Raw genomic sequence first — 16,520 nt, 5'->3', positions numbered from 1 at the left:
GGTGTTTTCAGCGTGTCCTGGAGGGCTGCGCTGTGTCAGCACTACCACTGTCTGAGCACACAACCCCGCAAGCTCCATCAGCCGCGGCTGCCTTTGTAGGATTCTGAACTATTCTTCGTCTTCTGTGTGTCCGTGTGTGCCTGCATGTATGTGTACCACCCACATGGGTGCCTGGTGTCCGTGGAGGCCAGACGAGGGTGTCAGAATCCCTGGACCTGGAGTTACATATGATTGTGAGCCACCATGTGGCTGCTGGCCACAGAACCCGGGTCCTCTGGAAGGGCAGCCAGTGCTTCTAACTGCTGAGCCATCTCTCCAGCCCCCAGGTTTTAACTACTGAATTAGCCTACTAGATATGAAATACCACTTTTTTCTTTTTCTTTCTTTTTTTTCTTTTTTCTTTTGGCTTATGGTAAGGCTAACAATTTTTATGGAACACTTAGAAATACAGAAAATGTAGAGACATTCTGTATTTGGTGATAAATGCTTCTCTTAGTTAGGGTTTCTATTGCTGTGATAAACACCGGAACCAAAGGCAGCTTGGGGAGGAAAGGGTTTATTTCACTCACACTTCCGGGTAACAGTCCATGACTGAAGGAATTCAGGGCAGGATCTCAAGCAGGGCAGGATCCTGGAGGCAGGAGCTGATACAGAGGCCTCAGAGGGGTGCTGCTTACTGGCTTGCTCCTCATGGCTTGCTCAGCCTCCTTTCTTATAGAACCCAGGACCACCAGCCCAGGGAGGGCCCCACCCACCATGAACTGGGCCCTCCACAGGCTTTCCCACAGGTCAGTCAATTGGGGGCAGTTTCTCAGTTGAGAGTCCCTTTTCTCAAATGACTCTAGTCTGTGTCAAGTTGCCATAAAACTGGTCAGCACATCCTCCTATGTGCATTTTTATATGAACGAACCATTTTGTTCAGAGTCCCTGAAGTAGAAAAAAAAAATTTTTTTTCTTTTCAAGACAGGGTTTCTCCGTGTAGTTTTAGTGCCTGTCCTGGATCTCGCTCAATAGACCAGGCTGGCCTTGAACTCACAGAGATCTGCCTGGCTCTACCTCCCGAGTGCTGGGATTAAAGGCGTGTGCCACCAATGCCCTACCAAAGGGAAAAAAAAATTTTTTTTAAAGATTTATTTATTTATTATGTATACAGTGTTCTGTCTGCATATACACCTGCAGGTCAGAAGAGGGCACCAGATCTCCTTATGGATGGTTGTGAGCCACCATGTGGTTGCTGGGAATTGAACTCAGGACCTCTGGAAGAGCAGCCATTGCTCTTAACCTCTGAGCCATCTCTCCAGCCCCAAAGAAAAATTTTTTATCACTTAATACTTTGAGAAATTAAGAGATTTCATTTATACCCCACAGTTTCTATACATAGTTCTACAAAAGTCCCATTTCTCCCTAAAACCCTTCCTCCATCCTTGATTTTTAGGAAATGAGAGTGCGTCCGTCCGTAGGAAGAGTCCAAGTGAGAGAGTGGGAGGCAGGGAATCGGTCAGATAAGGAACTCTGCATAAACGCTGAGAGTCTCTGCTTTTGGGAGAGGAGACAGGATCTCATGCCGCCCAGGCTGGTCTCAAAATCTGTGCTTCAACTCCTGATCCTCCTACTCCACTGCCCAGAAGCTAGGGTCACCGGAATGCACCACAATACCTGGCCTGAGAATCACCATTTGCCATGGCACATGCTTTTCATCCTAGCACTCTGGAGGTGGAGGCAGGCAAGTCTTTTGTGAGTTCAAGACCAGCCTGGTCCGCATAATTAGTTCCAGGACAGCCAGGGCTGCATAGTGAGACCCTCTCGTGGGAAAAAAAAAAAAAAAAAAAAAAAAAAGGAAGCTGGGCGTGGTAGTGCATGCTTTGATCTCAGGACTCAGGAGGCAGAGGCAGGTGACTTCTCCATGAGTCTGACGCCAACCTGGTCTACAGAGCAAGTTCCGAGACAGCCAGGGCTACACAGAGAAACCCCATCTCATCAACCTTTTTGGTGCTTTGTTTTGAGACCAGGTCTCTCACTGATCTCACTGGACCTGGAGCTCGGTTAACCAATTGGCAGGCTGGCTGGTCAGCAGGTCCAGCGATCCACCTATCATCGGTCCACACTAGCACTCGGGTTATACCATGCATTGTCACACCCGGTTTATCATAGGTGCTGGGGACCCCAACTCAGGCCCTTGTGCTTCTTCAGCAAAACTTCCATCTGACTGAACGTGGTGACTCACGCCTATAACCCCAGTAATCGAGAGGCTGAGGCAGGAGGATTGCCATGAGTTCAGACCTGAGCCTTGGAAAGAAAAGAATTTTCCTGAAAATAAGGGTTGATGAGATAGGAAATCTGCCTTGTTAATCATTTAGAACCTAATTCCTTTTCCTTTCCTTTCCTTTTTTTTTTTTTTTTTTTTTTAACTCTAGGAAAAATATTCTACAGACTCCTGGCTAAAAGCCTCAAGTGCCTACTCTCTTATTGTCGGTACATTTGATTGATGAATTCACAGAAAGGACTTACGAGGCATTCACACGAGGCAGGTCACAAGTCAGCTAACAGGGAAGGAGAATTGCAGGGTGGGGTAAGCCAAGCCTTGGGAAATTCCACAAAGCCTTCAAATCAACTGTCTTGGCTTTTCTGTGCTTGGCAGGGTGGAACATTCCTGGAGTGTCCATGTGGCCAAGGAAAAAATTTTGGAATGATATATAAATCTGTTGCAGAGGATGTGTGTGTGTGTGTTGTGTGTGTGTGTGTGTGTTTTGTTTTGTTCTGTTTGGACTTTTATTCTCCCTTACATCCTGGAGAAATGCTGCTTCTCCCTGCCCTGCAATGGGCTCTAGATCTCGCATTCTGGTCTGAAGGTGAAAGTGATAACCTGAGCCCTACCTGGGCCCTGGGGCGGCTGCCTCCTCGGAGCCACATTCTTCCTTACAACTGATTCCCAGTTTCCCACGACCCAGGCTAGCCTTGAACTCCTGCCTCGCATTCTCAAGGATCTGGATTCTAATCCTATTCCACCAGACCGTATTTCTAATACTCCCAGAGTTTTGTTCTGTTGTGTTTTAAGTTTGGTTGTTTGGTAGCGGGTGTTGTTTTGGTTTGGGTTTTGTTGTGAGATTCGGTCATCCTATTCCTTGTCTTGGCCAGCTGGATCCTCCTGCCTCAGAGGACAGCCCCTCATTCTTCAGGAGCTGTCTGTCTTGCTTCATTGTTTACTTTATGATTTTCTGGGGCGGGGGTAAGGGTGGGGCATGAACCATAGCACCTGTGTGGAAGTCGGGGAACGATCACACCAGCCAGTTCCCTTCTTCCAAGTTGACCCAACTCATCACTGGGCCTGGTGGCATGTGCCTTTATCTCTGGAGCCATCTCACCGCTTCCGGGGCTACCCGGTGAGCTTCCGGGAACCACCTGTCTCCACCACCCCGGGACTGGGATTTCAAGTGTATATCCCCATGTATAGTTTTTTAAAAAATGGATTCTGGGGAGCTCAGGCCTTGTCTGTAAAGCAGACACACTACCAGCTGAGTTATCATCCTCAACTGTTCTATGTTGCCTAAGAGAGGCTCTCACTAGCCCAAGCTGGCCTCAGATTTGCTATGTGGCTGAGGATGACCTTGAACTCCCAACCCTCCGGCCTTCACTTCCCATGTGCTGAAAACAGAGGTCCGTCCTGCTATACCCATATTTTGGGGGTCTCACTATGTTGCCCCGGCTGGCCTGAACCTGGCTATGTAAAAGCGGATGACCTCAAACTTTGGATGTTCCTCAAGCCTTCACCTCTAGAGTGCTGAGGTTACAGGTACAACAGACCCCACTATTATTTCAAGTGCTTAAATGAAAAGCTAGGAAAGATGGGAAGCCTTATTCTCGGGAAATGACATAGAAAGCTTCTGCAGGTTTCGTTCCTGTTCATCCTGTGGAACCTAATGCAGGGCAGAGTGTGGAACTAGGACCAGAGGTGAGCTTGCGGGCTGCAGCACATACTCTTGGGTTAGTACTTGGCTTTTATCTTTGGCAGAGTATGAATTCCTCTGTTAAGAAGAGGAACTTAAACTGGGCAGTGGTGGCGCACGCCTTTAATCCCAGAACTCAGGAGGCAGAGGCAGGCGGATCTCTGTGAATTTGGGGCCAGCCTGGTCTACAGAGTGAGATCCAGGACAGCCAGGGCTACACAGAGAAAGCCTGTCTCAAAAAAAAAAAAAAAAGAAAAGAAAAAGATAAAAGAAAGTAGAGCCTGATCACATTGTGTTCTATATATGTATATGTGTGTGTGTGTGTGTGTGTGTGTGTGTGTATTAGAAAATACTTGCTTTAAAACACTAAATATGTAATATGTAGGGGTCACGATGGCACCACATATTACAGCTGAGAAAGCATCAGCTGCTGACCTGATGATAAGTTCAGATCCCTGGAATCCACGGTGGCAGAACTGTCTTAGTCAGGGTTCTATTGCTGTAGAGACTCCACGACCACGGCAACTCTTACAAAGGAAAACATTGAACTGGGGCTGGCTTCCAGTTCAGAGGTTTAGTCCATTATCGTCACGGCAGCGTGCAGGAGGAGCTGAGAGTTCTACATCTGGATCGTCAGGCAGCAGGAAGAGGCGGTGAGCCTGGCTTGGGCTCCTGAGACCTCACAGCCCACCCTGGTGACACACCCACCCACTCCAGCAAGGCCACACCCCCTATTAGTGCCACTCCCTTTGGGCCTAGGGGGGCCATTTGCTTTCAAACCACCACGAGAAACAACTCCTGAGAGTTGACCTGACCTCCACATGGACACACACACACACACACACACACACACATTATATTTTTAATTTGTTTGTTTGTTTTTCGAGGCAGGGTTTCTCTGTGTTGCTTTGCACCTTTCCTGGAACTCGCTTTGAAGACCAGGCTGGCCTCGAACTCACAGAGATCCGCCTGCCTCTGCCTCCCAAGTGCTGGGATTAAAGGCGTGCACCACCACCACCCGGCCTCACATACACTATAAAATAGGGATTTTGTTTTGTTTTGTTTTATATTTAAAGAAGAATATATAACCCACAATTCAGGCAGGAGGATCACAAGTCCAAGCTCAGCCTGGTCTGTATGTGAGACCCTATCTCATCCTCTAGGTACCTGAATATAAATGGAGGCGGGGCGGGAGGGAGGGAGAAAGGCCACAGAGCTCATTTTCTTTTAGTTTGAGATGTGTTTGTAATTTCCAGGATCTCTCCTTTTTGAGTCCCCAAAATACCAATTTCTGAATTGATCTTATAGCATAGTAACACTTGAACTCTTGGAATTTGAGTAATCACTGTTAATTTCCTGCCACAGTCCCAAATAAATGCTAGTTTATTTTGGCTCTCCCGCTTAGACCCCCTCCTCCAGCACCAGGCTGGGTCGCAGCAGCAACACTTGGCCTTTTCAGGATGAGGAATATGGATGGAGCGAGTCCGCCAGACCCTGACTCCCGCCTCGGCTGTCAGCTTTCCACTCTCCCAGAGCCGGAAATAGTGAGCCAAATAAGTCACACAGATGTAGTTGATGTGAGTGGACCTGACCAAGTAAGATGTGACGACATTAGGGTTTTATTCATTTGGTTTTATGAAACAAGGTCTTCCTTCATAGCCCATTCTGACCCGGAACCCAGCACAGTCCTTCTCCCATAGTCTCCCAGGCACTGGGATTACAGGCATGAGTCACCCCTCCCAACTTTATTTTGGTTTTTATTTGAAATATATTATTACAGGATAATTAGGGGTAGAAAGGAATAAATTGTTTTAACGACATAGTAAATTTTTGAAGTCAGTTAGCTCATTGTGTTTAAGAGTTTAATAACTTTTATTAGGGATTATTAATAAGAAACAAACAAATGATGAAATCCCTGTTCATACGAAGGAGCACACAGAGAAATCAGCACGGCAATGCTTTTGTAAAAAGGGTGCTAACACACCAGGCCAAGATGGCTCCTGTCCTTTATCCCTGTGCTGGGTGGTGAGGGCGTCTCATGCCATTGGTGGGAACGCAACCTCACAGGCAGCCGGGACTGGCTAACTGGTGGCCCTTGCCTGGCTAACTACTTTTGATTTTTAAGAAAGAAGTTTCTCATGTATTGAACTCAAAGTGTTCAGCAGCAAAGTACTTACCTAGGATATTTGAGACCCTGCATTTGATCCTCATCCTGGAAGAAAGGTGGGGGGTGGGGTGGAGGATGGAGGATGGGGGGGGGGAAGAGAGGGGAAGAAAGAAATGTCTCTTACCTCCTGACACACTGGCTTTCACCTAATTCCTACTTCTAGTTGTCTGGAAACATATTTGAATGAGAGGTTCTAGCTGAAGGCTGTTATTACAGAATGAGATATTCCTCATCTACTGTGTTTGGGAATATTCTATAAAACTAAGTGGCTTTTTCTTGAGTATATTTCTAGTCCTAAAATTGTAATTTAAAACTTTATATATTTTGGTTTTTATGAAGCAGGATCTCCTATAGCCTCATATATTTGCACAGTCTGGCCTTGAATTCCTGATCCCCTGTCTCTCCTCCACTCTAGGATTAATTACAGGTGTGTGCCACTACACTTAACCTAATTTGTAACTATAACTAAGGGTCTATCCAAAATATAAGACACCAAGTGTTAGGATTTCAAGAATCACAAAATACTGTACTCAAAAAAAATCTGTGCCCAGTGTCTGCAGCATAGCTCAGTGTATGGCACTTGCCTGGTGTGTCCAAGTCCCCAGGTTCAGTCCCTGGCACCGAAGAAACAAATTATGCTACAGTCTCCAGGCAGATGCAGGTGGATCTCTGAGTTCTAGGCCAGCCTGGGCTACAGATCGAGTTCTAGGACAGCCGGGGCTATTACACAAAGAAACCCTGTCTCAAAAATGAATGAATGAATGAGTGAATGAATGAATGAATGAATAATGCTACAATCTACAAATCCTGGAAGGGTGTGAGTACAAAGGCCTAGTTTCTCTCAGAGGGCTTATGCGCCAGTGGGAGGACCGTTACCACACTCTACCAAGCATTGTAACAAAATGTGGCTGGGCACCTCAGACTTTGGGAAGGAGTAGCTATATGTGTATAGAAGAAAGGGACAGTCTTGGGGTTTTGTTGTTGTTGTTGTTGTTGAGACAGGGTTTCTCTGTAGCTTTTGGGGCCTGTCCTGGAACTCACTCTGTAGACCAGGCTGGCCTTGAACTCATAGAGATCTGCCTGCCTCTGCCTCCCGAGTGCTGGGATTAAAGGTATGTGCCACCACCTGGCTGACACTGAGTCTTGAAGGAATAGCATTTGCTAGAAAGAAGGACAAGCATAATACGGGTAGAGGGAGCCTCATTTATTATGCTATGGTCCTCAGAGCAGTGTGAGTTCCCTGAAGGATGAAGGATGTGTCACAGAATACCCGGAGGAGGCTGGGTGGGCACTGACCTGCCCAGGAGGTCATCTGGATCGCACTGAACACTTGCAGTGATATTCAAGGGTGACTGGGAATTCTGAAAGAATTTTGAACAGGAGAGTTCAGGGAGATGCAGATTTTAGAATAATTACTTTTTATTGGTTGGGATATTGGCAGCCTTACCAAGACTGGATTAGAATGTGGGAAAAGAACCAGTTAAGCAGAGAATGGGATGTTAAGGAGTCAATGATGAAGACTGTCAAGGCAGCGAGAGCGGGGTGCAGTGAGGCGGAGGGGTGCTGCAGGTTTAAGGGACATGTCATTGTCACCTAAGATATAGATGGGGACTCCCCTCCAGCGATTGTTTACATTTCAGTGCTGATGTGCAAGCTGGCTGGGCGCCGCTGGTCAGTAGCCATGAGCTTCGCTTATATAAAGTCACTTATTTGTCCCTGAGCATCTGTGAACATATACTGCTTGACATTTAAAATGTGCCGACCTTCTGGATTTTGTTAATGAAGGAGTTTCGAGTGTTACATCAGTATTTCCCATCTTCTGAACAGAGTCTTTGGACCCAAAGCCGAAATGCAGGTGGAAGGCGGACCTCTGAAGACAGCTGTTCCCTGGATGACTTGGAAATAAGTAAGCACAGAGTGTGTGGAAAAGCCCTCCAAGAAGCAACTAAGTCACAGCGAACCTTTTGCAGTCAAAACCTGTGCTGCTAAAGGAAGAACGGCCATGGCAGACAGAAGTCTGTGTGTCAGCTACAAGCCGCTCCCAACTCTTCTGCTCTTCCCCTCACCCCTGGAGCCGAGGACTGAACCCAGAGCCTTGCGCTCTACCACTGAGCTAAATCCCCAACCTCTGTTCTGCTCTCTGTTAGCTTTCCTGACTTTTGTTTTTGTCATTTGTTTGAAACAATGTCTCTAGCCCAGGCTGGCCTAGCGCTCCCTATGTAGCCAAAGTTGACCTTGAACTTCTGACCCTCCAGTCTGATTCCCCAGTTCTGGGATTGCAGACATGAGCATACCATGCATGCCCAGTGTGCTCTCGCTGCATTTTTCAAGCCTTTTTTTTTTTTTTTTAAGATTTACTTATTCTGTATCTGGTGTTTCTGCCTGCAGTCAGACCAGATGAAGGCACCTGAGTGAGCCGCCGTGTGGGTGCTGGGGATTGAACTCAGGACCTCTGGGAGAGCAGCCAGTGCTCTTAACTTCTGAGCCATCTCTCCAGCCCCCTTTTGTTGCATTTTTAATCCATCCTTGGGTACATCTGAGGGGTGTGACAGGTGACGAGCTACAGACACTTTGACTCCACAGTTATCTGGAACCGGAGGACTTCCGTAGACGGACGGAATCCCTGACCAAGATTATTTGTCCCAGAGCGGGGGTGTAGCTTCGAGGTAGTTCGGGTGCTTATTATAACAAAACAAAATTTCATTCACAGCACAGAAAATAAGTGAACAAAAATACTAATTGTGTGTGTGTGATTGAATGTGTGTGTGTATAAATGTACATTAATGGTAAAGGCACTCTGTTAGGAAAGTGAGTTAAAATTACCTATGAAAGACACTTCTATTTCTGATTTTCTTTTTGTGTGTGTATGCTTTTGGGTTTTTTGTTTTTGTTTTTTGTTTTAAACAGGGTCTCCCTCTGTAGTCCCAGTTGCCCTTGAATGTGTGGCGCTAGTCCCTCACCCTCCCCGGTGCTGGGATTACGGACAAGGCCCACGCCTGACCTCTCTTGTACTTCTCATAGAAAACGTTATGCGTAAGCCGGGCGGTGGTGGCGCACGCCTTTAATCCCAGCACTCGGGAGGCAGAGCCAGGCGGATCTCTGTGAGTTCGAGGCCATCCTGGGCTACCAAGTGAGTCCCAGGAAAGGCGCAAAGCTACGCAGAGAAACCCTGTCTTGAAAAACCAAAAAAAAAAAAAAAAAAAAAGAAAAAAAAAAAAAAAAAAGAAAACGTTATGCGTTAGGTCACAGTCACCCAAGGCTTGGGACCCCCGTATTCTCTAACGAAGTGTTTATCTCCACATCTCCAGGTCATGTGTCATCCCCCCCACTCAACCTGGAGAAGAATGAGAGTAAGCGGAGTGTGGAGCTCCCACGCCTCTCGGAAACCTCCATAAAGGATCGCATGGCCAAGTACCAGGCTGCTGTGTCCAAACAGAGCGGCTCAGCCAGCCACGCGGTATGTGTCCTGTGCCGTTTGTTTGGGTGTTTTTGTTTTTGTTTTGTTATGTTTTGTTTTTCGAGACAGGGTTTCTCCGTGTAGCTCTGGCTGTCCTGGAACTTGCTCTGTAGACCAGGCTGGCCTCGAACTCACAGAGATCCACCTGCCTCTGCCTCCCAAGTGCTGGGATTAAAGGCGTGCACTTACACCATTCTTTTTTTTTTTTTTTTTTTTTTTTTTTGGAGACAGGGTTTTTCTGTGAAGTTTTGGTGCCTGTCCTGGATCTTGCTCTGTAGACCAGGCTGGCCTCGAACTCACAGAGATCAACCTGGCTCTGCTGGGATTAAAGGTGTGCGCCACCACCACCTGGCTACACCATTCTTATTTGCTCCTCCGGACAGCCGGCATGAGCGCTGCAACCAGGAAATGTCTCCTGGGCCCTGACCTCTGACCCTGGCCAGTTCCTGCTCCTCCTCCCTTTGTTAACATGTGTTTTCCAGTCTTGATTTTGCTCCCCCAGCGGATGCATACATATTCACACCTTACTGGTTTTCTGTGATGTTAGCAGCAGTGATATCAAGACTTTTCCTGGCTCGTCTACTGAACTTTTGCACTGTCACTGATAAAAAAAAAAAAAAATCGGAATCTTATTAGCTTTAATAGGAACATCTATTGTGAGTTTCTTTTTAGTTTCGTGGTGGGTGCTTAGGGTTGAACTCAGGCCTTTGCACACGCTAGGCAAGCGTGCTACACTGGGTTATATCTTCAACCCAGATTTCCTTTTTCAAGAGAATCATGGGGAATATAAAAAACATGAAGTGCATTGAACACTGATGTAGTTCTGTTAGGTTTTTCATTGATATATTGCTCACATAACATAAAATCACCAATCTGTGGAAGCACACACTGGCTGAGGATGTAGCTCAGTGGAAGAGCCTTTGCCTAGCTTGTGTGAGGCCCTGGCTCTGATTCCAGGCTCTAAAGGGAAAAGCAGACCAAAAACACACTTAGGGGATTTTTTTTAAAAGTATATTTACAAGGTTGTACAACCTTAACTCTGTCTTAATTCTAGAACCATTCTGTCAGCCCTCAGAGAAATTCCCTATCTGTTTAGTCACTCACTAAAGCACTCATCCGCTTTCCACCTATGAATCTGCAGTCCTGGACATTTCATTCAAAGGACTTCTGTGAGGGCTGGATCTGGGGATGGTACAGTACATGCCTAGCATGCCTGAGGCTCAGGATTTAGTTCCCAATATAAGAGGAGCTCTGTATGGCTTCTCAATCTTTAACCCATATGATGTAATGATTTCCTGCAGAGAAAGATTCGTGTATTAGAAAGGAGGGGTTGGGGAATGACAGGAAGATCACATGCTTAATGAACGGAAAGATTTGGTATTCCGCACACGCACCCCCATAGTGCTAAGAATCAAACCAGAATGTCACATATGCTGGGTAAACACTCAGCCACACCCCCAGCCCCAAAACCTGTTGTTCTTTTTTTCTTGTTGTTTTGAGACAGGGTCTCAGCATGTGGTCTTAGCTGTCCTGGAACTCACTCTGTAGACCAGGCTGGCCTGGAACTCACAGAGATACTCCTGGCTCTGCCTCCTGAGATTAAAGTCATGCGCCACCACTGCCCAGCTTGAGATAGGATTTTACTCTATAACCTAGCTTTAAAGTCACAGGGCTCTTCTTGCCTCAGTCTCCCTCCCAACTACTCAGGTGACAGGAGCACAGGATGTCATCACATCCTCTCTTTGTTGTCTTAAAATCTACTCATTTTTGCCGGGCAGTGGTGGCACACACATTTAATCCCAGCACTCAGGAGGCAGAGGCAGGCGGATCTCTGCGAGTTCCAGGCCAGCCTGGACTACAGAGTGAGTTCCAGGAAAGGCGCCAAAGCTACACAGAGAAACCTTGTCTACACAGAGAAACCCTGTCTCAAAAAAAAAAAAAAAAAAACAAAGACAAACAAACAAACAAAAATCTGCTCATTTGTCTGTTTACCATAGTGCTGGAAACTGAAGCCAGGACCTACCTCAAGCATGCTGGAGAAGTGCAGTGCTGTAAGGGGCATCCCTAGCCCTGTCAGGGGCATCCCTAGCCCTGTCAGGGGCATCCCTAGTCCTGTCAGGGGCATCCCTAGCCCTGTCAGGGGCATCCCTAGCCCTGTCAGGGGCATCCCTAGTCCAGCTTCTCATTTTGAGTGGATATAGAAGTTTGTTCCTTCTGTGATTTCAGAATACAAGATCTATTCATTGCCAAAGGTCTTAACCATGTTGGGAAAACAATATTGTTTTATTTATTCCTGGACAGATCAAAACTGTGCAGATTCAAGATCATAATGTATATTCCAGAAGTAAAAACATTTCCCCCTACAGAATTATGCATTCCTCAGTAGTACTGATGGACCCATTCTCTGAAACACAGTTGTTTGTTTGTTTGTTTGTTTCTTCCTTCCTTCCTTCCTTCCTCCCTCTCTCCCTCCCTCCCTCCCTCCCTCCCTCTCTCTCTTTCTTTCTTCCTTTCAGTCCTGGGGATTGAAGGATTGAAATCACAGCTTTATACATGCCAGACACATACTCAACCACTGAGCTACACTCTCATCCCTTACTCCAGGTTTTTTTCCACAGTAGTTTTAATAAGAGATGATGTATATAAATCAAGAGAATGGAACACAAGAGTTTACTGAGTGTGAAACAGGAATAGAATAAGACTCTTCTTAGAACGTAGATCAGGAGATGCAGAGACGGGTGAGAGGCAAAGCTTACTTCTTGCCTGATACTAGAGCTGTCTGTCTGTCTGTCTGTGCAAGCATTCCACCCAGATCACCCAGATGACTCCTCGGGTGGGAAAACCTGTTCCGTGACCTCGTTTGTTTGTTTGTCTTTTTTTTTTTTTTTTTTAAGAGCAACAGGTATGACCGTGACAAAGCATCCTCCTGCTGGCTGCTTATTTTGCTCTTCATTTTGAAACAGTCTGGTGTATCCCAGACTGACCTCAAACTGCCTATGTAGCCGAGGCTGATCTTGAACTCTGGTCCTCCTGCCTCCAACTCCTAAGAACCGGGATTACAGTGCCACCACACACAGTTTTATTTGGTGCTGGCAGGTAGAACCCAGGGCTTTATGCATGCTAGGAAAGCTCTGTACCAACTGCGCTACATCCTTAGCTCCCCCTTAAAAACAAAACCAACCTCAAAGGGTGTGGCAACACAGGATGGCTGGAGTTAGAAGCCAGTTCCAGGACTGCCAGGCTACAGAGATCCCGTCATCTCTAAATGAATTCTCCTAGTAGAGGAGGTTCGTCCTTAAAGTTCTGCTCTGGAGATTTCAAGAGTTGAGAAGTCTTTAAAACTTCTGGGGAAAAGCACGTTTCGTCTCACCCTCCAAGAATGTCTGAAATTCCTTACAGCACATGATTGTAACAGGGCACATCCTGGGCAGCAGCTTAGGAGGAGCTTGGAGACAGACAGACCATAAATTAATGGGTGTCATGGCTTGCCCGGCAGGGCTGGGGACCGCCTCCTCCTCACAGCTGCACGTGCAGCAGGGACGGCCCACTCTGAAGTCGCTGACCTTAGCAGATTCCTCACATCCACTTCACTGGCCCTGTGGCCTCAGATGGCTTGTTTCTCCCCAAGCCTGAAGAAGCACAGATGGGACCGGGAAGGTAGCCGAGCTGAGAGCCAGCTTTCTAGTGCACAGTCTTGAGTTTAACCACCAGTGCCATGACACCTGCGTGTGGTGACACACACCAGCAGCTCCAACACTTGAGAAGTGGAGGCAGGGGGATCAAAAGTTCAAGGTTAGCCTTGGCTATCTAGTCAGTTTGAGGCTAGCCTGGACTACATGGGAGCCTGTCAGAAAGAGCGAGGTGGAAGGGGAGGGGTCATAGGAAAGGTCACAGTAAAGATAGGAAAGCTCCCTCTTTGTTGATTTTTAGATCTAGTAGATCAGTTCATTTTAACTTTCTGCTCCCAGTGTCCTGTATGAGGAAAAAAAGATAGGATTGTTCTCCTTAGTCCTCCTTATGGCAGTACCAATACATGTTTTCTCCAACGTTGAGACTCGGTTATGAAATATAGATTAAGGTATATCTTTGCAAATTTTATGTGAAAAGCTTTTTTTTTTTTTTGAAAGTTTGATAGGAAAAGATTGTTTATGGTATCATTCAGTATGATTTCAGTTTTTATATGTGTCCATCATCCCTGTCTTTCTTTCCAGGCCGGGCATTTATATGGATGGTCAGTATATTTCCTTAATTGTCGGCACTTGGCATCTCCTTTCCTTGCTCCCAAATGGTCTTTTCTGTAAATTCACAAGCTTTGCACCTCACAAGCTGTGCTGCTAGAAGAGTGGGTTCACAGAATGCGCGTGCTGGGGGTGGCCCGGGGGTGGCCCCGTTGATACGTCTGTATCCTAACGGGCATCCACTGTGACACAGGCGTGCAGATCTCTAACTCGGAGGTGTGTGTCCACACGGCTGCTTGTGTTGTCTCACCAGTCAGTGGGTTCTGCTTGTGACAGGGGGTTGACTTGGCCTGAGGTCTGTGAGAAGAAGAATTTTTTTTTTTTAAAAGCATTCCAAGTTTATTTGAAAGATGAGCCGTGAAGAGAATGGAATGGTAAGCATTTTGAGTTCACGGGTTATTTTTATGTTGTAGAATGAGTTGAAAGCCGGTGGTGGTGAGATCAAAACTCATAAATTGGAACAAAAGGAGAATGTGCCCCCCGGACCTGAGGTCTGCGTCTCCCATCAGGAAGGAAGAAAGGTAGGTTGAAAGTCCACGTCCAGTTGCCAAGGAAGCATGTGTTCTAAATTAGGCGCTTAAAATTAGAAAGGGCTCTGGCTCTGGGCTGCAGTGTCTGGGAATTTGGTGGCAGCTGCCAGAGCAGATTGTCATTTTTGCAGGTCGCATAAATTTCAGTTAGGAAGCTTTGTAATTTACAGCTGACCAAATAATGAGCCTTCACTGGAAAATTCTTTTGTTCAGCAAATGCCCAGAAGGCATAAAGCTCAAGTCACCTATAAAAAACCTGCTTGGTCAGAGATAAAATTCTTATTTTTAAAAACTTTTTTAAGGTTTTGTTGTATGTGTATAAATGTTTTGCCTGAGCGCAAGGTGTGTGCACTGCGTACGTGGCTGGTGCCCTCAGAGTCAGAAGAGGGTGTTGGATCCCCTGAAACTCAAGGTACTGACAGTTGGGAGCCACCATTCGGGTGCTGGGAGTTGAACCCAGATCCCCTGTAAGAACTGTGCATGCTCTAAACTGCTGAACCATTTCTCCAGCCCCAAGATACTGTCTTTAAATCACTCACGGTCTTCTTCTTAAATATATACTCAATACGTTATTTTCAGATTGTCTTTCGTTTGCTTGTTTTGTCTTAATTTTGTTTTGAGATGAGGTCTCTGTGTCTCAGGCCCGTCTTGAACTTCCACGTTCAAGCAGTCCTCTCGCCTCAGCCTCTTAAGTAACTGAGGCTGCAGACTCCTGACACCACTCTGGCTTAATACAGCTTTTTATTTGGTTGGCTGGCTGGTTAAAAAAAAAGTTATTCTTTTTCTCAAGGTTATTTGCTCGGTTTTGATTTTGCTGTGCTAGTGATTCACCCAAGGCCTTGCATGCACTGGGCAAGTGTTCTCCCGCTGAGTTACAGCTCCAGCCCTCATTCAAAGCATGTTAGGATGCAAGTCGTATGTGTTAAGCATAAGAAATGCTAAGCTTAGAAACTGAGGCCTGGGCCAGCAAGATGGCTCACCAGGAAAAGGCACTTGCAGGCAAAGCTGAGGCCCTGAGCTCAGTCTCCAGGACTCCCGTGGCGGAAGGAGAGAACCAACCTGCAAGCTGCCCTCTGAATTCCACACCCATGCTGTGGCATATCCTCACTCCCACACATATCATAACTAACTAACTAATGGGGGCGGAGTAAAGGAAAGGCGGAACCAGGCATACTAGCAAATGCCAACAATTGCAGAACAGTACAGGAAGCCAAAGCAGGAGGGCCGTGAGTTTGAGGCCCGGATGGTGCACGCAGAAAGTTTGAGGCCAGCAAGACCCTGTTTGAAAGCAAAGAAAAACACATACACATTCACCCTCATTCATAGCCACCCCCCCCACCCCACCACCCCACCCCCCCACCCCATCCTTCCCTCTCATCTCTCTCCCCATCTCTTTCCCACGTGGCCTTCATGTGCAAGAAAACCAACAAACCATTGCCTTCTGACACGGTAGCTATTAAAAATCGCTATGGTGGGTGCTGTGAGAAAGTGGGGCCATGGGAGTTCAGAAAGACTTCTTCAGGAAGATGAAGTCTGAGCCGGTCTTGAGGAATGTGTGGGAATGGGCCAGGTGAGTGGAGAAAGGTCTCACACAGGCACGGCAGAGTGCGGAAGCCTGAGGTTGACGTTTGATTGATTGGCAAGGTAGTGGTAGTAGATAGGCAATGATGAGAGACAGGTGAGGGGTCTGGAAAAGCCTTCTAGGCCGTCCTCAAGGGCTTGGATATAATCAGACGCCAGTGGGAAGCCACGGAAAGAGTCCCGGAAAAATCACGTTTGTGACGGCGTGCCTTAACCATGAGATGGACGGCGTAGTTGCAGCACGGAACAACTTCATGGAGACAGCAGACTTGCCGGTCATAGACTCATCAACTAAGCTCTATACTGGGCTTAGCAATTATGAGCACTGGCTGTTCTTCAGAAGATCCGGGTTCAATTCCCAGCACCCACATAGTAGCTCACAACTGTCTGTAACTAAAATTCCAGGGATCTTACATGATTTTCTGAGCCTCCCATGCATACTAGGTGTACACATACATACATGCAGGCAAAGAACTCATACATAGAAAATCTTTTAAAAATCTTAAAAGTAAAAATAAATTGTATAAATTATAGACTTTTTATTTTTTTTGAGACAGACCCTGTAGACCAGGCTAGCCTAGAACTCACAGAGATCTGCCTGGA

At 46.6% G+C, this 16,520-nt stretch overlaps 1 protein-coding gene across 5 annotated transcripts in view; it reads left to right on the top strand.

Moving 5' to 3' along the window:
• Lima1 (LIM domain and actin binding 1) overlaps positions 1–16,520 on the top strand; it is a 103,797-nt gene that overhangs the window by 69,347 nt on the left and 17,930 nt on the right. For all 5 annotated transcript variants that reach the window (XM_076556747.1, XM_076556751.1, XM_076556749.1 and 2 more), the window contains 3 exons: positions 7,939–8,017; positions 9,420–9,568; positions 14,220–14,327. In XM_076556747.1, coding sequence (XP_076412862.1) covers positions 7,939–8,017; positions 9,420–9,568; positions 14,220–14,327 — 336 coding nt within the window. The remainder of the gene's footprint in view (positions 1–7,938; positions 8,018–9,419; positions 9,569–14,219; positions 14,328–16,520) is intronic.

This window comes from Peromyscus maniculatus, chromosome 20, assembly GCF_049852395.1.
Source record: "Peromyscus maniculatus bairdii isolate BWxNUB_F1_BW_parent chromosome 20, HU_Pman_BW_mat_3.1, whole genome shotgun sequence".
Classification (NCBI taxonomy): Eukaryota; Metazoa; Chordata; class Mammalia; order Rodentia; family Cricetidae; genus Peromyscus; species Peromyscus maniculatus.
The sequence above is the reverse complement of the archived record's forward strand: the minus strand, read 5'-3'. Positions and strand labels throughout refer to the sequence as shown.